The sequence below is a fragment of the Anabrus simplex genome, chromosome 1, assembly GCF_040414725.1.
Source record: "Anabrus simplex isolate iqAnaSimp1 chromosome 1, ASM4041472v1, whole genome shotgun sequence".
Classification (NCBI taxonomy): Eukaryota; Metazoa; Arthropoda; class Insecta; order Orthoptera; family Tettigoniidae; genus Anabrus; species Anabrus simplex.
In genome coordinates this window covers 707,345,890-707,369,012 of record NC_090265.1, presented here as the reverse complement: position 1 = coordinate 707,369,012, position 23,123 = coordinate 707,345,890, and the positions used below count along the sequence as shown (strand labels likewise).

The window sequence follows — 23,123 nt, the reverse complement described above, 5'->3', positions numbered from 1 at the left end:
TACGCGCCGCCATTTTCACAGCCGATTAATGTGAACAATAGCTCGTTCTTTATTTATCCATAAAACTCATAAAACAAAGTTTTAACACATCTAGAAGGCTGTGACATTCCTAAAGGTTCTATACAATAACTATAGATAGCAGTAGCATGCATAATTGCTTCACACGCATATATATTTACCGTGGAAACAGCATGAATAAAAATTATTTACAACCTAGACTGTAGCACCTTATTCCCAGACTTTAAATACCGATTTTCATTAAATTCCGTTCACCCATTTTCTCGTGGTTCGGCGTTGACATGGACTTAGCAACAAAAATCAAAATTCACGAATATCTCTGCTATCATAGCTGACATGGTAAAAATGTATAAGACATAAATGTCAGAAATTTAATTCTATATAACCATAGTTATGTAGTATTTATCGATAGGATCACTAATAACAAATATTTGAGAATTAAATTTTAGGCCTTCCCCTATACTACCATTTCACTCAACGTGAATAAAATTATTTATAGCCTAGATTGTAGTGCATCATTCCCCAACTTTACATACCAATTTTTATTACATTCTCTTTAGCCATTTTCTCGTGATGCCCGTACATACAGATAGACGGAGACAGAAATGACGAAAATTAAAAAGTGCATTTCCTTGTTACTGTGGACATGACCGATACAGAAATACCATTCTTTTTAAATTCTCAGCAATGCACAGAAAAAACTCGTATTTTATATAAAGTAGAAGTCCGCTATTGCAAGTACGGCATATAACAAGAACTCCGTTATAACGACAGTTTTTGTCTGCCCTATCAAAATACCTATATTAAACTGTGCCTTATGCTTTCGTTACAGTGAGAGCTCTATCACTGAAGCATCCGTTATTACAAGCGATTAAGCGCGCACGATTTTCCATTACCGATATTTATGCACCCCAGCGATTATGTTGCATGCGGTCTATCATTGCCGGTATTGTTTCCTTGCTATGTCCACTAGCGAGCTCTCTCGCCGACATTCTAAGGCGATGTCTGAGGCAATTAGTAATACCTGTCGACTGTTGTTGCATAAAGAAGATTCAAAATGAAAGAGAACATGTTTTTGAAATAAATGCATAAATAACTTGTTCGATAGCAGTTACTAATGGAAAATTCTAAATTCCCATGGAGGGAATTAGATATTTTACACCAATAGAGCATGTCAAAAATGTCAAAAACATATCAGATGTAAGGCTTTTCAGACGTTTGCTCTACTATTAACCAGCGTTTCGTCTTAGGTCTGACACTAGACTCATCAGAGTGGGATGTGTCAGACCCTACCCACTGATAAGCCCAACTTAGCACACTGGGGCAAAATGCTGGCAACGAGGAATGAGTTAGCTGGAAAATTTATAATGTCCAATAGCGGACCATTTATATTGGTATTATAAATTTACTCATTCGGGACAAATATTTCAGGTTCCCTATAGGAATCAACATCTATATGATAAACAGTGTGAATTCTCTGAAAGAGATGCACGTTCATTATTAAACTGTCCATTATGCAGTACGTACAGTGAATGTGTAACTAAAGCGCAATTGGACTACCAATTTTAAACTCCACAGCAGCACCTTAATTCACAAGAATCATCGAGGACGGAACGGATGTTTCTTGTCAGGCCTCGAGACTTGAGATTGGCGCATGCGCAGCAGCCATGCTTACCCTCTGCACCCCTTACCCCGCATGCACGTGACTTATCGACAGATGACCCAAGTATATTTTCATCATACATATAGTACGGTTAAGTTAAATGACGCTGTTGGAATAAGAAAACTGAAAGGTTTGCCACAAAATGCGACTGAACATCTTCGGTATTGTTTTCTCACTACATACATTTGCGTGCTCTATCGTCGACACTCAAAGGCGATAATAACAATATAATGGTCCGTTATTGGACATTATAAATTTTCCAGCTAACTCATTCTTGGTTGCCTGCGTTTCGCCCTCGTGTGCTAAGTTAGGCTCGTCAGTTGGGACTTAGCATACCACCCAAGACGCAAGGCTAGTGCATACCATCGAGGCCACTGCATAGGCTATTTGAAGCCACCAGCAGTGCCAATGCACTATGAGAGCTATGTCTCATTTCCAAAAATAGATGCCTGCCTGGCCATCAAATGATGTAGATGTTGATTCCCATAGGGAACCTAAAATATTTGTCCTGAATGAGTAAATTTATAATAACAATATAATGGTCCGTTATTGGATATTATAAATTTTCCAGCTAACTCATTCTTGGTTGCCTGCGTCTCGCCCTCGTGTGCTAAGTTAGGCTCGTCAGTTGGGACTTAGCACACCACCCAAGACGCAAGGCTAGTGCATACCGTGGAGGCCACTGCATAGGCTATTTGAAGCCACCAGCAGTGCCAATGCACTATGAGAGCTATGTCTCATTTCCAAAAATAAATTAAACTAAATTTTGAACGAACTGATTGCTCTTTCATACCAATTTCAATGTGTATACGGTTTTTCCCGACTTTCACGAACAATCGGATATAACGATAATCCGCTATAGCGGTAAATTTTTCACCGTTATGAATTCCGGCTATAACAGACTTCTACTGTATACAGATAACATGTTTTGCTATTTTATTAGGCCTATTTTGAGAGGTGTAAATGAAATTATTAGGCCTATATAAATGGATATAAATAACCAAATCAGTATCACAATATTCAGTTAAATAACTAGACGTAAAAGTTTCCATAATGCAGTGAAAAGAACAAATGAACAAGTGAAAACTATGATATTCAGGTTGATACCTTTGCTATGTCAAAGAAATATACAATATAGTTCCTAATGTTATTTCCTTGACACGATAAAATACAAAAAGGTTATGTCAAAAAAAGCCAAAAAAGTGGTTTATCACCATAGATTTGAATAGATAACAATGCAGAAGTTTCAACAGGTTCTTCCTTCACTGTAGTGATGGGACATTCGATTCATTTTACTGAATCGATTCATTTTATTCCATTCACGTTACTGAATCAATACTGTGATCTGATTCACAGCACATTAGTCACCGCTCCTACTGTATCTGTGTAGTATGTACTGGTAAGACAGCAGCAACAGCATTCAGTGCTCGCTGCTGCCATCTGGTCTTCACACTATGAACTCTTTTCTTACAAAAAAAATGCTAGTCACTCTAACAGAGATGCCAACTTTCAACAAAGGCAATTCGTAATGCAGCCATCACGGCAAGAGGGTGGGGAGTGGCGGCGGCGGTGGCGCCCGTAGAAATTATTCTCCCGAGATCGTACTAACTTACATATAATTGAAAAATAAATGAGCAACATATATTTCAACCAGATGTAACATATTCAAAGACTGGCATATAAAGAGTGTGTGTTTCTGACCTGCTAAAGTAACAGGTGATCTGCAGTACATATCTGAGTGGAGGTTGAAGGATCATTATTTTGTTGAGTAGGCCTACTGTAGTTGCTTTCTTAGCAGCCTGTAGTTCCTGTCTGGTAAACGTGCATTGGTGACATGCTTTTTCTTTTGATATCATGTGCATCCTCTGCACTAATAGAGCACTAAACAGTACGGAGTTCATATCAGCACGGAATTCAGTCTTGTTCTTCCTCATCATGCGCATCTGAAAAATCGCGGCTACACACACACACACACACACACTACAAAACACGTGTGAATGAGATTTGAGGAACGCAGTAAACAGGGTCATTTTTTGCAGTATTTCTCCCTAATTTTTTTTAAATATTTTTTTTTAATTACTAGTGACACTAGTCACGGTCACGTCATCACACGTATTTTCCCGCACAAGAAACTGCTTCATTATTTCAAACCTTTCGCACTTCGAAACTCACGTTTAGCATATATCTTATAATAGCAATATATGTAAATTTGGCAAACAAAATTGCAATAAATATTTCTTCAACAGTCACGCACACAGTATTGACAATGAAATGGAGTTTGTCACTACTTTGCCGCCCAAACAAAGACAAAAGAACTCGCATACTTGCATGGAGTCTGATCATATGACAAACAAAGACAACAACTCCGCAAAATATACCACTTCACAGGTGCCTGTTTTCTATTTTGCCAGTACTGGAAGCACACACTGCATTCGGCACGAACTCGAAATATTCTTAACGAGGGACAGGAAAAGGGCATAAGTGATTACTGAGAAATCTGAAAATAATATTCTGAGAATTCAAACTGTAATGGCATTCCTTGTGTATCCTTCTGAACACTTCACGCACTTAGATTTTAAAATCAATAAAAAATCGTAATTTGTGGTGTGTGATTCATAAAGGCGCAATTATGAGGGGTAATTCGTAATTATTACGATTGAATCATAATAGTTGGCATCTCTGCTCTAATACATCAAAGGCTTCTGGCGACGCAGGATGGGAAAAGTCTAGGATTAGGAAGGTAGCAGCCATGGCCTTAATTAAGCTACAGTCCCAGCATTTCCTGGTGTGAAAATGGGGAAACTATGGAAAACCATCTTAACGGCTGCCGACGGTACGATTCATACCCACCATCCCCCGAATGCAAGCGCATAGCTACGTGATACTAACCGCACGTCCAACTCGCTCAGTCATTTTTGAAAATATGTATTTTTCTATCACCTGAGGATTTTTTAAATCGTCATATTTTGTATAGGCTACCCGAGATGTACAGTAGCCCGCTAGTTTTCTGATTCAACATAGTTGGTTAAGTTATTGCGTCAGTTGACTCACATACTGTCCACACATGATTGAAGTCTTGTGCAACGATGTGACATATGAACTGAGAGAATACTAAGCCGTTCTTTCGAATATAAAACAGGTACTTTTGAGTGGTCCTGAGCATGACTCTTAGTCATAGGGCAGGCTACAGTCAAGTTTAATTGTCAATTGTCAACTAAGTGATAATACTAAGATTCATTAAACTAATAAATAGTACAACCTAATAGCCTACCTACTTACTAGCTACTTCAGAATTATATTTTGACTACCTATTAACACTGCAAATAAATCCATCTATTATTTAAAAGAAGAGGACAGTGAATGCAAGTGGGTATTATTTTCAAATGAGCTGAGCTCGAGAGTCCACTAGAGCATACGATTATTTCAGTGTACCATGGCTCTGTACGTATTGCTTCAGAGGAAGTTCGGCTCCCCGCCAATGTCCAGTGTACCGATAATGAACTGTGTGTGTGTCTCACTGATCCGCGAATACGTACGATTCTTTCGGTGTACCATGGCTCGCTGTCTGTTCCGCTGCAGTGGAAGCTCGGCTCTCCGCCAGTGTCCAGTGTGCCGATAAGGAGCGGTGTGTATCTTGTGTCTCACTGAACTGTGCTCGTTCAATACTCTTTCGATGTGCCATGTTTCACTGTCTCGCTGCAGCGGAAGCTCGGCTCCCCGTCAACATCCAGTGAGTGCGCCACTCAGCACTGTCCGCTGGGAGTAAGCTGAATTGTGTGCCGTGAGCTCGCCGTTCCTGTGAATACATGCACTCGGACACTTGAATGAATCGAGTGCTTCGAATCATGCATTCAGTAGCCAACACTACTTCACTGCTTTCCACAACAACACTGAATGAATGTTCCTGTTTAAATTTAACATCAGGCAATTATTGTAATTCAAAAATCAACAATCAAAATATTACATACTAGCAATTACCCGCGGCTTTGCTCGCGTGGATTTCGTAATTTGATCAAAGTAATCGTTCCTCGGCATTGTATTAAGACATTATCTGAAAACTCCTGAAGTATAAAAATTCACCCAAAACTCAGTTTTTGAGAAATAGATACGTATCCCCATAAAAAGAATTTAACCCCTTGATCAGTCCTTCCTCCACCCCCACCCCTATTAAAGTGTATTTTCAGAAAATAACAATATATGTTTCTTTATTTTTAAAGGAGATTCCAAATTCCAATTTTCACGTCTGTAACACCTTCAGTTTTTAAGATAAAGTATCCTCATAAAAAATAATTCAACTATTCTTCACTTCTTTTCACCTCCCGTTAAGTGCCTTCTCCGAAAACAAAAAGCTATGTGTTCCCGTATTTTTAAAGGACTTTCCAAATACCAAGTTTCCTGTCTCTAACATGTTAAGTTTTTGACATATAATGTAGATATACAGGTACTCATTTTAAAAAAATCACTCGATTTTCCAGTTCCTTTCAGCCCCTTTAACTGGATTTTCCAAAAACAAAAAAATATGTTTCATTATTTTTAAAGGAGATTCCAAATTCCAGTTTTCACTTCTGTACGTCTGTAACACCTTTAGTTTTTGAGATAAATGTATATTCATAAAAATAATTAAATTTCTTCTTCACTTCTTTCCACCCATCTCCCGCCATAAGTGGACTTTCCAAAAACAAAAAATATGTGTCTTTATTTTGAAATGAAATTCAAAATACCAACTTTCACGTCTGTAAGAGCTTCAGTTTTTAAGATAAAGTATCCTCATAAACATATTCCAACACCTTATTTACTTACTTTCAACCCCACACCACTTACGTCAATTTTCAAAAAAAAATTTTTTTTTTAATGTTCCTTTATTTTTAAAGGAGATTTCAAACACTAATTTTCACGCCTGTAACATCTTCATTTTTTGAGATATAAGTATCCTCATAAACGTAATTCAAATCCTTTTTCACTCCCCCCCACCCGTTAACCTGATTCCCCCCCCAATGTGTGTGTTTCTTTATTTTTAAAGGCGATTCCAAATACCAATTTTCACATCTTTAACATCTTTAGTTTTTGAGGTATAAGTATCCTCATAAAAAGAATTCAACTCCTTTTTCACCCCAGCCCATTAATTTGATTCCCCCGCCTCCAAAAAATTTGTGTTTATTTTTAAAGGAGATTCCAAATACGAACTTTCACGTGTGTAACCTTAAGTTTTTTAGATATAAGTTTTCTCCATAAAAGAAATTTTTTCAATTCCTTTCACCCTCCACCCCTTTAAGTGGATATTCCGAAAACCAAAAATACTTGTTTCTTTATTTATAAAGGAGCTTCAAAATACCAATTTTGCCATTAATGCTTTCATGGCCTGTACTTATAGACATGATATTGTATAGGCTTTTGGGCTTGTGCCATGTCAAGAAAATAAGGAGAAATTCTTAACGATTCACAGAAAACTGTGCTCTGCGTCCTCAGAAGAATTCTCGACTGTCCACGAGAAAGGCTTCTTAAACAATGACACATTTGAGTTTGGAACGTTATAATAGAAGTAGAAATGGAAATGGTACGTTCATTCACCACCAGATGGTCCCCAGGACGTGGCACAACGCTAGCGTTCGAAGCGGAAGCTGACCGAACTATCACAATCAGACTAAACGGTTCACATAACGTGTTTGCATAACAAATGACTGGTGTAAGACATAGATATAAGCCTGGAATGAAACACCTGGCGACGAGGTACGTACGAATTTGGAAATTATAACGTTATTATAACGAATTATAACATTCCAAACTCAAACATGTCATTGTTTAAGAAGCCTTTCTCGTGGACAGCTGAGAATTCTTCTGAGGACGCAGAGCACAGTTTTCTGCAAAACGTTAAGAATTTCTCCTTATTTCCTTGACACGGCGCAAGCCCAAAAACCTATACAATATCATGTATAAAAATACCAATTATCACAAATGTAACATCTTCAGTTTTGAGATATAAGTATACTCATAAAAAGAAACTCCTTTTTCACTACCCCAGCTCCCCAAGTTGATTTCCCCCCATAAATGCGTGTTTATTTTTAAAGGAATTCCAAATACTAATTTTCACGTCTGCAACATCTAGCTTTTGAGATATAAGTATTGTCATACAAAGAATTCAACTAATTTTTCAATTAATTCACCCCCTTAAATGGATTTTGCACAGACAAAAGAATGTGTGTTTCTATACTTTGAAAGAAAATTCCAAATACAAATTTACGTCTGTAACATCTTCAGTTTTTGAGATATAAGTATCCTCATGAAAATAATTCTACTCCTTTTTCACCCCACCCCCATCCGTTAAGTTGGTCACCCCCCAAAAAAAATATGCACCTTTATTTTTAAAGGAGATTCCAATACCAATTTTCCCGTCTGTAACCTTCAGTTTTGAGATATAAATTTCTCCATAAAGAGAATTAAACTTCTTTTCACACTCCCAACTTAAGTGAATTTTCCAAAAACAAACAATACCTGTTTCTTTAACCTCTTCAGTGGCGCGCCCGAGAAATTCTCGGGTGGTGCACGCTTGCCCATAACTTCACTGCCCAAGAAATTCTTGTTTAGCTGCAGTTTTGATTTTGCGACCCCCCAATAATTTCACGGGTACTGTAATCTCTTTGGAAAATGTTTTCCAGAATTCTCAACAGATTGCGGGAGGGTTTACAGCTGTATTCACGAAGTTTCTGGCTTAAAATACGCCTTATCTTCTCTACATATACAAACTCTGGAAAGCTGACGAGGTAAACAGAAACGGCGAGGGCAAAACGGAAGAGATGTTCGTCTGAAGACAAAATAAGGAACTACATCAAAGATGAATCTCCAAGTGACATTTGTATTTCCGATAGTAGTGATAATGATTCTACTGATTCTTCGGATGATGACCTTAGTATTTCTAGTGAAAGTGAAGAAAATATGACGTCAGAAGCTAGGGTGATGGTAGGAGATGTTGAATATACATTTGCATGCAAAAGGTATAAGCCCGGGGATAGTGTGCAACTTAACCTTTACCACTCGTCTGTCGGGTGAGGCCCGACATTACGATATTCCCGTTCCGGTCGCATGTCGGGAGAGACCCGACACGGCATTTTATCGCCCACCGCTCGTCTGCCGTCTCTTAGCCGACAAAATACACGATGTTATACTGTACTGCCATCTTTTGGTTCCGCGTGGAACTTTGTAGAATCCAGATACTACTCGACAATCAGTCAAAAATCCATTATTTAGATGGCAGTGTAGCCGTCAGCAGTCAAATCACGCACATAGTAAACAAACATGGCCGCCATGTGCTCTTCTAGTCATATATATGTTGTATATGTCAGGCAACACACAAAACCTCAGTATTTTCGCACCTCTGCTCCTAATGAATATATCTAATAGCATTTCACGATGCCTAAAAGTGAACAGACGATGGTCGGTTTGTGTACCGTAACTCAACATGTACCTGATGCTGACGGCTGGCACAATTATAAATCAACAGATTCAGATTTCAAGAAATTGCCGTTTACAGTGGTTTCAGCCTACATACTACCGCGAGGTGTGAAAACAGAGACTGAATAGAGTTTTTCAATTGCTTTTCAGCGATAATTTGTACACTAAATTATTAAAGAAACCAATCGGTATGCGATAACGGTAATAATAAAAATGCAAAATAATTCGTCTTAAATTCCACATATTGCTTTTAGTTGCTCCCGTATAGCTTGCTGTAAACGTGCATAGCCTCTACATCATTTAAAACCAAGTGCTATCTCCCAAATCGTGAAAGATTAATACAGGTCATATAAGATAAAAATGTACATTTAAAATACGAGTAGTAGAGGCAACACAGAGAACTTTAATTCGAGGGGTAAGGGTTAACATAATTCCAGTTACGGGAAATCCTAGTGTGAGGGTTGGATTATAACCAGAGGAGAGTGCGATTGACTGTTTTGAACTGTTCCTAATGGATGGAAGTTGTAAATTTGACACTGACAAAAAAATTTAAAATAAAAATATGTATGCTAAAATGAATTGAAAAACTAGTAAATAGATCTCCACATATAAGGACATAGATTTGGAAAGAAACAAACTCTTACGAAATTTGCCACTTTATTGTGTTTGTGTTGTTGATGGGAATAATATGAAAGCCTGAAATAAAAATGTATTGCTCACAGAACAGTACTCTCAACCCACCAATATTTTATGAAACCATATAACAGGCCTACTGTAAAAAAGTGTAAATAGAGTGTAACGTAAGTTTTTATTAACCTTGAATAATATATGAATGTGTTCCCTTAATAATTGTTATTCATTCTTTGCTTCCTAAAAATAAATAATTTCCTCAGAAAAAACCTCACTTTTCTGGCACAGGAGGTCTGCCAGAACCCGCCACTCAAGTGGTTAAAAAAGCTTCCAAACACCAATTATAATGACTAACATCTTCAGTTTTTGAGATATATGTATCCTCGTAAAAGGAATTAATCTCAGTTTTCATCCCCCGCCCCCCTCCAGGTTGATTCCCGCCCCCAAAAAATGTGTGTTTATTTTTTAAATGAGATACAAAATACCAATTTTCACATCTGCAACATGTTAAGTTTTTGAGATATACTGTAGATATGCTAATTTAAAAAATTCACCCCATTTTTCAGTACCTCTTAAGTAGAATTTCCAAAAAAAAAAAAAAAAGTATGTTTCTTTACTTTTACAGGAAATTCCGAATACCAGTTTTCAAGCCTGTAATATGTTACCTGTCTGAGATAATTTGCAGTTATAGTCTCTTTAAAGATTCACCCTGTTTGTCACTCCTGTTCATCCCCTATTCATTCGATTATCCAAAAACACAAAAATACATGTTTATTTACAAAGGAGAATCCAAATACCAATTTTCATGTCTGTAACATCTTCAGTTTTTTGAGATATAGATCCTCATTTTAAAAATTCACACCCCTTTTCATCCCCTTAGCACCGGAATATCCAAAAATCCTCCATTAGTGAGCACCTACACCCTAACACAAATGTATCCCCAAAATTTCATTTCTTTATGTCCAGTAGTTTTGGCTCAGAGATGATGAATCAGTGAGTCAGTCAGGAAAATGAAATGGCGTATGGCTTTTAGTGCTGGGAGTGTTCGAGGACATGTTCGACTCGCCAGGTGCAAGTCTTTCAATGTGACACCTGTAGGAGACCTGTGCGTTGTGATGAGGATGAAATGATGATGAAGACGACACATACACCCAGCCCCCATGTCAGCGAAATTAACCAATGATTGTTAAAATTCCCGACCCTGTCGGGAATCGAACCTGGGACCCTTGTGACCAAAGGCCAGCACACTAACCATTTAGCCATGGGACCGGACAGTCAGGACATGTTATTTTATATATATATTACGAACAGTACACGCCCTTGCATTTGTACCTCCCTTCACCCCACAGCAGAGGAATGGAAAGTAATGCAACAGAAAGGATTTGGAAAACATGACAATGTGTGCAAACAATGTACAAAAATTGATGCAGCAGTATCTAGACACATACGGAGAACAGAGTAGTTTCGGAATGAAACTGGACTACAACAAGGAAGTATGCTGTCAACACTGTTATTATCATCCTTCTCCTTTCCCCTTATCCAATTTCCATCAGGTCAGGGCAGGGAATTTATGGCACTTCTCCATCTTCCTCTCACCTTCCACCATTTTGTCCAAGTCCAGGTTTCTTCGCGCACTCCCCTTTAGTGAATCGAACCACGTTGTTCTAGGCCTCCCCGGCACTCCCTTTCCCTTGAACTTGATCTCCATCATCTGTTTTTGTATTCTTTTCTCATCCACCTTCTTAACATGCCCAAACCATCTTAATTTATTCCTATTAATTCTCTCATTTAGGTTTCCTATTCCCACATCCTTTCTCACGTCTTTGTTTCTCACTCTGTCTCTCCTTGTCTTTCCTATCATACTTCTTAGGTATTTAATTTTGCAGTTGAATTCTACTCTCATCCCTACTTGTCACTGTCCAAGTCTCAGCTACATAGGTCAAAATGGGTACATGCTAGAGTGGAGAGAAGAGATGACTTTGTTAAAAGACCAAATTTTAATAATTATGGTAAAGAATTTAAACAGATATAAACAAATGTTTATACATTTCTAAATATTCTGAGTGTGATTTGATAGAATCTGATGAAGTTCTTTCAAGAACGAAACATGTCATTCTATTTGAATTAACTTGTTTCCTTTTCAGGTACAATTCAGCTACCATATGTTTTCCTTTTTCAGGTAGTTTATAAATTTATTTATTCAAAATTGGTTTTAGCAGACTGAAGAATCTAACAGTTATAAACACATTTTGTACATTATCTCCTTACACTTCCTTATTCCAGACAAGGTTTCTTAGACTCGGGCAGAATGCATTCTCTCTTGCTAATCTTCATGTCCAGCCTTGAATTCTGTATTAATACAATCCCTAGATAATTGAAACTGTCTTTGACCACCAGTTTTCACAATGGTTTTCCTTTGTCTTTCTCTTCTTGATATCCCCATGGTCTTGCATTTCTCGGCGCTGATTTACATACCAAACTTTTCAATTTTCTCGTTCAGTGCATCTAATTTTTCTTGTACTTCTTTGCTGTCATTCCCCAGACCACAATATTGCCTGCAATCAGTAATAACCTCACATCCCCATTCCCATATGAATCCTTTGTCTCCTTTACAATTTTGTCCATAACCATTAGAAATAAAAGAGGTGACTGCACACTCCCCTGTCTTAGTCCAGTTTCATTTCTAAACCATTCCATACATTGCTTGAGCCATTTCTACAGTTTATGTACCTAGTCCCTTTTTGACCATGGTTTTCCAAATCTCCCAGGGAACAGAATCGTATGCTTTCATTAGATCTATGAATGTCAAGACCAGATCCTTTCCAAATTCCCAATTAATTGTGTCATGCTGAAGTTTGGGTCCACAGTAGGTTTTCCAATTCAAAAGCCATACTGTTCCTCTTGCAACTCTCCTACCTTTCTTCCCATTTGCCTCTCTAATATCCTTTTCAGTATTTTTGCCACTTGTGATAAAGAGTATGATTCCTCCGTAGTTATCACACACTTTTTCGTCACCCCCTCTTAAAGACTGGTGTTATTATTCCCTTTTCCCGGTCTTCTGACATGTTTCTGTTTCCACATGCACTTTAACAATCTGTACACACACTGTAGCGCAAAAGTTCCAGCAGCATCCTGTATTATTTCTACACTAATTTCATCCATCCCTCGGGTCTTCTCCATTTTCATTTTATGGACTGCTAATTCCACCTCTAACATTGTTATATCATCTATTGCTGAATCATCACACTGTATTACTATCGTCTCCTCTGCACTTCACTGTTATTCATCAGATAAAATTGTGAAAGAGACAAAGGTAAAATATGGGGACAGGGAGGTGACGGTAATGGTGTCTGCAGATGACATTTTGGTGTAGTGACCAAAAACAGGAAGTGCAAGGGCAACTGGATATACTAAGTGAAATTATTCAAAATGATAGAATGAAAATCAGCATGGAAAAGGTGAAGACAATGGGTGTTGACTAAAGGATAAAGGAAAGGAAAAGGAATTGTGAAAATAAAGGCACAAAACCTTGAAATTGTCGAAAGGTTCAAGTACTAGGGAAGCAAACTGATGCAGGATGCAGTGCTGGATACGGAGAACAGTAAAAGGATTCAACAAGGAAATGCGTTCTATCAGAGTCTGAGAAACCTGGTGTGGTGGAAGGAACTACTAATGAAGTGTGAAGAGCTGATGTATAAGATGTGCTACTGCCCAATACTGACGTATGGAGTGGAGACCTGGATATTGATAAAGGCCAATGAAATTAATTTGTTTAATAAGTGTGATAGGAAAGACAAGAAAGGACAGAATAACAAATGAGAACATCAGACAGGACATGGGAGCAGAAAAGTTTTTCGACAAAATGGAGAGATATACTTAGATAGTTTGGACATATTAAGAGGATGGAAGAGGGAAGGATGCCAAAGTGGATGACAGGAGGAAGGAGACCCAGACTAAGGTGACTGATAACAATCAAGAATAGTACAATTAGAAGATTCCTGGATTGGAACACAGTTGAAGAGGAACAATGGTGGTCGGATAGAGGAAGATGGAAAGGGGCCATAAACATCACGCAACCTGACGGGGGCTGGACAAGGGAAATGGACAATGATGATCCACTTATAGCATTAATTCGTTTTAATGGAACTGGTCTTAAAAGATTACAATTATGATGGGATGTAATGAAAAGTGAAAAAGGAATCAATACTTTTATTGTGGTTGCAATATTTTCATACCCTTAAAATGTAATCAGGGAAAACAAAGAATATTCAAAAAGGCAGCTTACATCAGTACTTCCAGATTCTTTCCGTTGTTTCAGCCGTAATGCACGTGAAGACAACTTAGTCGGAGACTTCTTCTGAGTTATCAGCTCTTGTAGTTTACTTTTATTCATCAACTTGTACTGCCTTTTAAAAAAAAAAAACACAAGATGAGTACAATTTATGGAACTAATGGTAACATCATACAATTTGAGAATAAACCGTACCCTAGATCTTTTAAATAAACAAGGAAAACAAGTTTCCAACAAGCTGTGTAAAATAGTTCCCAATATAACTAAGTAAATCTCCTTCACTGGAATTCCGATTCCACATCTACACGTGTACAACTATTCAAAGTGTTTTTGATCCTGTAAAATTTTACACTTATTGTCTCATTCTTGCAGAGGTATTATGATATTTCGTAGACATGATTACAAATGGTAAAGTTAATGACAAAAAAAGGTTGCATAACACTATCTGGACAATGGACGTCTTCTCCTAGGGTACCACGCAGTTGCTGCCTTTGTCCATTTTTGGGAATAGGTTCTTGCTTATATGCCCAGCCCAGCTCCAGGAACAAAAGAGTGAATGGAAAAACAACAGAGTGTGTTGAAGAATATGTCTATTTAGGCCAGAATATGTCCCTTCGGAGCAGGCTGTATAAAGAAATTGGGAGAACAACAGCCTGGAAGATATACGGGTCACTTAGCTTCATTCTCAAGAATGATTTTCTGCTGAACATTAAAAAGGAAATAACGGACATTTGTATTCTGCTTGTTCTCATGTATGGAGCTGAGACATGGTCCACAACTAAAAAATAAGTCAACCAACATTTACTCCATCAGCAAAGGATGGAAACAAGCTCACTGGGTGTTTCTCAGAGGCATTGTCTTCATAACACTGCCATAAGGTTTAAACCTGGACTAGAGGATTTACAAAAGGGAAATGGTCCAAGGAATAGAGCTGGGCTGGGATATAGCAAGATCCAATACCCAGAAAAGGACAAAGGCAGCAACAGAGTGGTACCTAAGAAGAGTATGTCCATTGTCTAGATCAGTGTACCGCAACATATTTTTTTACTCACGGCACTCCCGCCACTCAGCACGGTACAACAAAATACTATTCCCCTCAAATGTATTATCTAACACTAATATAAATACACGTCATCAGCCTATTATTGTTACTTTATATCCAACCCTTGTCCCGTTTCTCTACGGAGTTGGGTATGAAGTGTGATGAACCTTCGTAGCAAATTTTTATGACTATCCCCTTTCCGACGTCAGCCTCCTCAGAGGAGTTAATGAGATGAAATAAATGATGTAATATATAATAGTAGGAAGGGAGAGGATGAAACCCAGTGCAAGCACATAGCCTACTCCTGTCGAATAGCAACAAGGGGTCTGCGTAACACTTTACATCGCCATCGGGATGACGAATCACCATCAATAGCAGCATATGCCCTCACTCCATATGAGCACTGCAGAGAGGTTTTAGAATTGAATCCAGGCTTTTGGCACACAATATAGTGATAAACTGTGTACCACCACCTCTCCTACCCTGCCAGCTAACATTGTGATGACATTTCTTCAACTAACAGGACTCGAATTGGCTAATCACAGTGTCAGACCATAACAATCATGGCTAATGTATGGGCTCAACTTATTCTTCTTTCTGTCGTTTCGGCCTTCTATGCACCACGTTAATTCAGCTGTCCTTTTCCTTTCCCTTGTGCCCAGTATTCCCGCATTTGAATCCTATGCTGTTCCTTCCTCGCTTCAGTCCATGTTTTGCCAGTTTTTAGTTTTGGCTTTTCTTGAAACCACGATACTCTTGGAGTTTCCACTTGAGCGGAATACACTTCTGGATATCCTCCTGTGTTATCCCCACTTCTTGCAAGTCTTTCTCTACCTCGGTGAACCACGCCTTCTTGGTTCTTTTGTTGAGAAGGAAATTGCAGATCCTGTTGTTCAGCCTTATAGGATTCATACGGGCAATGTGGCTATAGAAAACAATTCTCCTCCTGTGAACGGGGTCTGCGATATTTTCTACATGTGTGTAGAGTTCAAGATTATGTCACCTTTTAAATTCACCATTGTCTTTGATTGGCCCTAGAATTTTCCTTACGATCTGCCATTCTTTTATTTCTAATTTCTCCATCAGACCTTTCCTGTTCAGAGTAAGGCATTCTGCAGCGTATAAAGTCTCTGGTCATATTACTGTGCAGTAATGCTGTATCTTGATGCTGGATATAGATTTCTTCCAGTAGACATTTACGGTTAGTTGATATGCCGTTTCCATTTTCTTGATCTGTGATGTAAAGGCTTCTTTCTCCGACGTACTGGAATCTACCCACTCTTTTTATTTTTGCTTCTCCTACCTCTAGCACTCTCGGTGCTGACTTAATATTTGTTAGAAATTCTTTTTTTCGAAGGAGATCTAGAGTTCCAACTTTACCACTTGTGTCTTCAGCTCATTGATTTGTTCTGCGGCTCTCTTGCAAATCAGAAAAAATTGCAAGGTAATCTGCAAAGGCCAAGCAATCAACATTCAGATTCAAATTTCTATAGGGCAAGTCTGACCTCCCCTTCAAAACCTTTGTTGCTTATTCCCTTCCTCCACTCACAGATGACTTTCTCACATACGCAGTTGAAAAGTAAAGGCGAGAGACCCTCTCCTTGCCCGACTCCCATCCTCATTTCAAAGGCATCCGAAATCTCTCCCATGAATTTCACTTTGGAGGTGGTGTTAGTAAGAGTCTGTTGGATAATTGCTCTTGTTTTATTATCTAGGCCAAATTCTTTCGGGATTTCGATAAGTGGCTCAGTCAATTGAGTCTTGAGCATTCCTGAAATCTATGAAGGTGACTACAAATTTCTTACTTCTCTGTTTCAGGTAGGAGATGATAAATTTAAGATTCGTGATTTGTTCGGCACGAGCGTCCTTTCCTGAAACCTCCTTGGTATTCCCAGGTGCGAGTCTAACTGTTCCTCTGCTCTAGTTTGAAGTGCCTGTGAAAGAATCTCGTAGGTTATTAAGAGCAGAGAAATGCCTCGATAATTGTTCACGTCGATTCGTCACCTTTTTTGTGAAAAGGGTAGATCAGTACAGAGGACCTACTAGGAAATATTTAGAATAAACATCTCATACATATACTCACTTAATAAACACAAGATATAGTTATAAAGTGTATAATGGTTTGTTACAAGCATATTTGAGCAGTTGAATAAATCTAGATTGCCATGGGCATATGAAAAGGATATTAATCCCATATTGGCTGACAAACATAGTATTCTTACAGTCGATCTGTTATCAATTAGGAATAGATAGGACATGTTTTTCTAATGAAAATTGCCTGTTTGAGGTGATATATATTTAGATCATACCAAGTAGAGTAAGATTAGGTTATCCCAATAATAAGCATTCGAATGAAGCAATTTAGAAGTTATGTCAAGTTAAAAGATATATAGAATTCGATCATTTAAGCAAAAGTTAAGACGTAAATACAGATATTAAGGAAATACGTTGACGGATTTGTATTGAATTGAAATATTTGAAGATAAGATTCCCTGAGGGTGGATTATTATGATTTAGTGTCTTTGTGGTGTAAATATTCCTGTCAGCAAAGTTAATGTTTTCACAAGGTTAGCTCATCTCAAAGAATGGTGATCAGATTTAGATTATATTGGCATGACAATGTGTAAATAGAGTATTACCAGGTTATTTTCAATGTGCTGACAAGAAAGAAAAAATGTTTTTTATTTATTTTTATTTTCTCCTCCCATAATCTTCATTCAAGCATTTAATAAACCATATGGTAAGATAATATATAAACATGGAGAGTTATTTTATAGATTGAGATCTTAGGATAAGTCTCATTAGATGTAAGTTATGCGTTTCCTCAGTCATTCTGTCAATTATTTGGTACGTAGGATGGAGACATCCATTAGTTGAAATGAAATTCAGTAACTCCGTATTCATCATACCGTAGCCTGTCTGAACTCATGTAAAATCACACCACCGTTACATTCGAACCCTGAGATCATGCTAGCTGGACAATTTATATACTGATTTACTGGACATGGTAAGGGGTATTGTAACAATGAACACAAATGCACTAAAATACATGAAAATCCACATAAAAAACAGATCAATATGTTTCATACATTATTAACATTCGACTTCGACATGGGGAAAAGCACAGAACCGCAAGAATGTACACGTGACCTACAACCCCGACAAAACTATACACATAAACGATGTTAACAGCGAGCGAACACACAATAACAAACTCAATCTCGTCCCGACTGAGTCGCTAGTGCGCACCAGCCTCTCTTGCTTGTAGGACGATTGCCGTCCCGAATCCCTAGCTGTATAGCACGTGCTGCTTGTGGTGAGTAGGAAACACGATACACGAAGGTGACGGGTGATACACTCTCAAAATAAAGCATAAATACTCTTGAAAATGAGGTTGCGTAAATTATACAAGCATATAAGAATTTATCCTAGACGAAGAGTATTGACCGTACTGGAGGTCATATGGTCAAAAATAGGAAGTAAAAATAAATCAGAAAACCTGAAGACGAGTTAAAAACAGAAAGTTTCTATGTAAATCGGAAGGATTGGCAGATATGTTGATGTTATTGATGTGTTTGCAGTAAGTTAACATTAAGTAAATAGTAGCGTGTGTCATTCATTTACATCTCCTCTCAACACGGATATGTCCTGTGTTTGGCTGCAATAATTATGAAGGGCAGAAGGATTCGCAGCCTTTCTTCTGTTTCTCTCGTGACAAGAAAATGTAAAGAGAGAGATTTTACAGTATTTCCTAAACTTCTGACCTTATTTTAACCATATTTTAACTGGCTTAAAATATAATAATCATACACCCTTTACATAAGAAAGGTGACCACAGTGATAACATCTATCGAGGGATATATCTGCTGTCAGTAGCATACAAAGTGCTATCAAGGATTTTATTGGACAATGTGGAAAGCCAGAGTGATCGAACGATTGATGAATATCAAGGAGGATTTCGGCATGGACGGTCCTGAACCGAGCAGATCTTCAACCTAAAAACCATTCTCCAACTAAAAAGAGTAAGGAGTATGAACATCGCCGTGGTTTTCGTCGACTTTAAAACAGCTTATGATTTCATTGACCGCCAGACACTCTTCTCCGTACTGCAAGAACGAGGTGTCGATTACAACACACGCACCCTCATCCAACAGACTCTTACGGATACAACAATTCAGGGGAGAACTATCTCGGAGTTTCAAGATAAAAACTGGAGTACGACAGGGATGGCCTCCCACCCATTCTGTTTAATCTAGTGCTTGATAAAGTCATCAAAAACTGGGAATGTACACTGAGGAGTCTAGAAATCAAACCAGTTGCCATTGAAGCCAGGACCCAAAAGTTTGAGATCAGATGCCTAGAATTTGCAGATGACATTGCAATCCTAACCAACATCTCTAAGGATGCTGTCATTGCTATCGAAGCCCTGCATGAGACAGCGGTGAAGACAGGATTACAGATATCGTACGACAAAACCAAGTACTTTGAGACTTGCCATCCCGGAAACCCCCCTTTGACGACCACACATGGAAAGATTGGGAGAGTCAATCGCTTCCGCTATCTTGGTGAATGGGTCCACCCCAATGGTAGAGACGGTAGATCCATCCTAGAAAGATGTAACAAACTCAATGCAGCGTACCAACTATCCCACAACCATTATAAGAAAAGGTGCATTTTGAAAAATGCTAAGATCTGTCATTACAAAACTGTTGTCAGACCACAGTTTTTGTACGCCTCAGAGACCCTCCTGATGAACAAAAAAAGCAACAAGGATGATCTAGAGAAAGCCGAAAGAAGTATCCTCAGGAAAATTCATGGACCGAGATTGCTCCCAGATGGAACCTACAGACTTAAATAGAACTCTGAGCTGCATCGATAGAATCAGCCAATACCAGCATGTGATGTAGTAGGCTTAAGACGGACACCTACAACGAATGGACAGCAACAAGCTTACCAAGAAGATCTTCTCTTTGGTTAAAAGCTACAAGACTGGAAGCTTATGGCTTAATGAAGTACAGAAGGGCTTGGATTCGGCTGGGATTTCAGAATTGATATAGAAGATCGTTCCATATTTTGTGCTATGGTACGGTCTTGGACCCCACCACCTAGAGTCCCTAGGAAGCCCCTTTCACAGGAGAGAAAGAAATTATCAACACGGCTCAAGAGATATTGGGAACGAAGAAGAGCATCGAGGAAGAACTCGTCATCAGCGCGCCTTAGTGGGCTTAAACCAATAATAATAATAATAATAATAATAATAATAATAATAATAATAATAATAATAATGAGCTTATTTAGTTGTATAGTGCAGCCTTTAACATTCAATACCGATATGGTGTTGTAGGTGTGTTCTGTGGGTTTTGAAATAACAGAAATGATTTGGATAAGGTGCACAAGAAAGAAGGGACGTTACGCTTGAGTAATTATTATAAGATCTGTTCAGATCATTTCTAGACCAGCAACTTTAGAAATCCCCAGCTACAGAGCCAATAGTATGTTATATTATTGCCCTAATTGTACGTAAATATTCCTCAAAACATAATTATCGACAACATTTTCATGCCTTTCTTTCTTTTATCCCTCTTCTCGGATTAAAGCCGGGATCTGTACTAACACAGAATCTCCCAGAAAATAAGGCATCAAATGCTACTGCCGCTTCCAAAAGGGGTAGTCCTTCCAAGAGAAAATGACAGGAATGTGCCGAGCTGTTTATTGACAAGTATCTTAATGTGATGATACAATGTTTTTTAAATGAGGGAATAGACACATCCAACCGTAAAAGTTCAGCAAGGAATGCTAAAGCAAAAAAAAAGTAATGCATGAATGAAAGATCAAGCCCCTTCACAGCAGTACATTCCATATCTTGAATATATATCTAATTTCCATCTTTAAATAATAACCTGTTAAATAATAATTCTTTCATTTATCCAGATTTACTTTAACTATGAAGTTAATATCTTAATAACACTTTCTTTCTAGATGTAATTTATTTATCCATTACCGTATCTGAATTTCCATTTATATTTTAATTTAGCGGGAATTTTCAGATCACGCCACTTGTGTAATCGCTCCCATTTTAAATAGGTTAAATCCAGAAGTGTCCTGTAAGTCCCGTCTCTTTGAATCTTTTAAAAATAGTTTTGTTCCTTGGTTACAGAGTCCAAACAGTGTGAATCTATTCCCAAATGATTTCTGGAGGTCTCTGATATTCCCAGTTGGTGTATGTGTTGCAGAAGCCACTCCTTCCAAATGAAGCTGTGCAGTAGAAAGCATGCCAAACCACCAGCTGATAACTACCGTATGTTAAGAATTGTACTTCCGAATGTAATACATAGTGACTGGAAGCATTCTTTTTGATAACTGCATCTGTTGAAAGCCAGACCCTTATTTTTAAGTATATTTCATGCTTGTTCTCTACATTTATCACATCAGGATTTACCTAAACAGCTGTAAATGAGATAAGAGAGACCGTATTATTTAGGTTAGGTATGCTATTACTCCGCTAGTGCCAAAAGTTCCACGACGCATTTACAGATATCTACAGGTATGGTGGTAATGCGCTTTATCACAATGTTTAATTTCGTACGTTCGTTGTCTCCATTTTTTATTAACGCACACCCTAGTATGTTTTGTTTGGAGTCTCCAAAAATCGTTAAAAGTAAGCTGACATTATGTCCCCATATTAATATTATTATTTGTTAGGTACGTTGGCGAGTAAAACAATCGTTACAATTGGATAGTTTTTATCAAATTCTAAACTTATTTCTCTCCAAAAATTACCTTATTTTACAGAGTAATTTAAATTCAAAATTTCTCCACGTCACAATAGAACGCGTCTTCCAGAACGTGCAGGGGTAGCTTTCCGCACTTTCACTCACTTCGGTGTGTCTATAGCCTGTTTCACAGTTGAAAATAGAGTGAAATCATAATTCTTCTGTATTCAGCGTTTTACGGAAAGCCACAATATCACATAGCAGGCAGTACGCGGAAAAGCAGAATCCGCAAAAACTGGTGAGGGTTAGCATTTCTAAATTACAAGATGGCTGTTAATTCGAAATCACATAATTGGAAGTCTGATTTCTGTATTACAAAGACTTTGAATTAACGAGGTTTTATTATATCGCAAAACTAACATCAGATTTTGCCGGTGTGTCTATTTCAAGTGTTTACATTGCATGAAAAGAATTATCCACCATCGGTCGTGTTACTGTCCAGTAAAAAGAGACGACATGTGAGAAGTGTATTCACCAACGTGGGTAACTTTTGCCGTTATCTTAGATTTTCAAAACTCGGATATATCATTATTTGGGATAACGCTCACTTCCGTATTCACCACAGAATTTATTATCTCGGTTTACCAAAACTAAGTTTTCATTTCAATCTCAGTTTGAACCGCATTTTTTCATACTGACGTACAGAAAACAGAAAACTACAGAAAACTACGTGCTGCTGCCACTATCGAACTGTAAATAAGTTTTTGATTCCATTTGGGTTTGCAAATAATTTGCATAAATTATGTCCGCTATAGAGCAGAAACGGAGAAAAAAGCCTAATATGACTTTCCAAGAGAGTGAATTGTTCTTGAACTTGCTGGCAAAAAGCATTAACAAAGGGAATAAGAAAAAACAATTATAGCCTACACATTGTACGTCACTCAAAAAATAAGTCAGTATTCCTTCATTCTTCATTAAAAGTCACCCAGTCGTGTACCATACACGATATTAGCTATAATCAAGAATTCATTTTAGGCCTACCTATGTGTTGGGAATTCCAGGTTATGTTCGGAAGCTTTAGATAACCTAAAATGTGTCTGAAAATCAGTCGTTGTAGTCCTGGAAATATGTTGCATGTTCTTTTATCCATGTAGGACGTTTATTAATTGCATAATCTTGATCATATTATTCGTCGCTGTGATTTTATCTTTTAATTAGATATTCCAGCCGCCTACAGGCGTTACACGTGGAGTGTGACAAACTTGTAAGTAATTTAGGAGAGGATTCTAGTGATGCAAGAGACAATGAATCTTCCCATCT

The 23,123-nt window shown here is 37.9% G+C and overlaps 1 protein-coding gene across 1 annotated transcript in view; it reads right to left on the bottom strand.

Moving 5' to 3' along the window:
• LOC136857368 (transcriptional regulator ATRX) overlaps positions 1 to 23,123 on the bottom strand; it is a 605,506-nt gene that overhangs the window by 476,337 nt on the left and 106,046 nt on the right. The window contains exon 8 of the mRNA XM_068225161.1: positions 14,043 to 14,163. Coding sequence (XP_068081262.1) covers positions 14,043 to 14,163 — 121 coding nt within the window. The remainder of the gene's footprint in view (positions 1 to 14,042; positions 14,164 to 23,123) is intronic.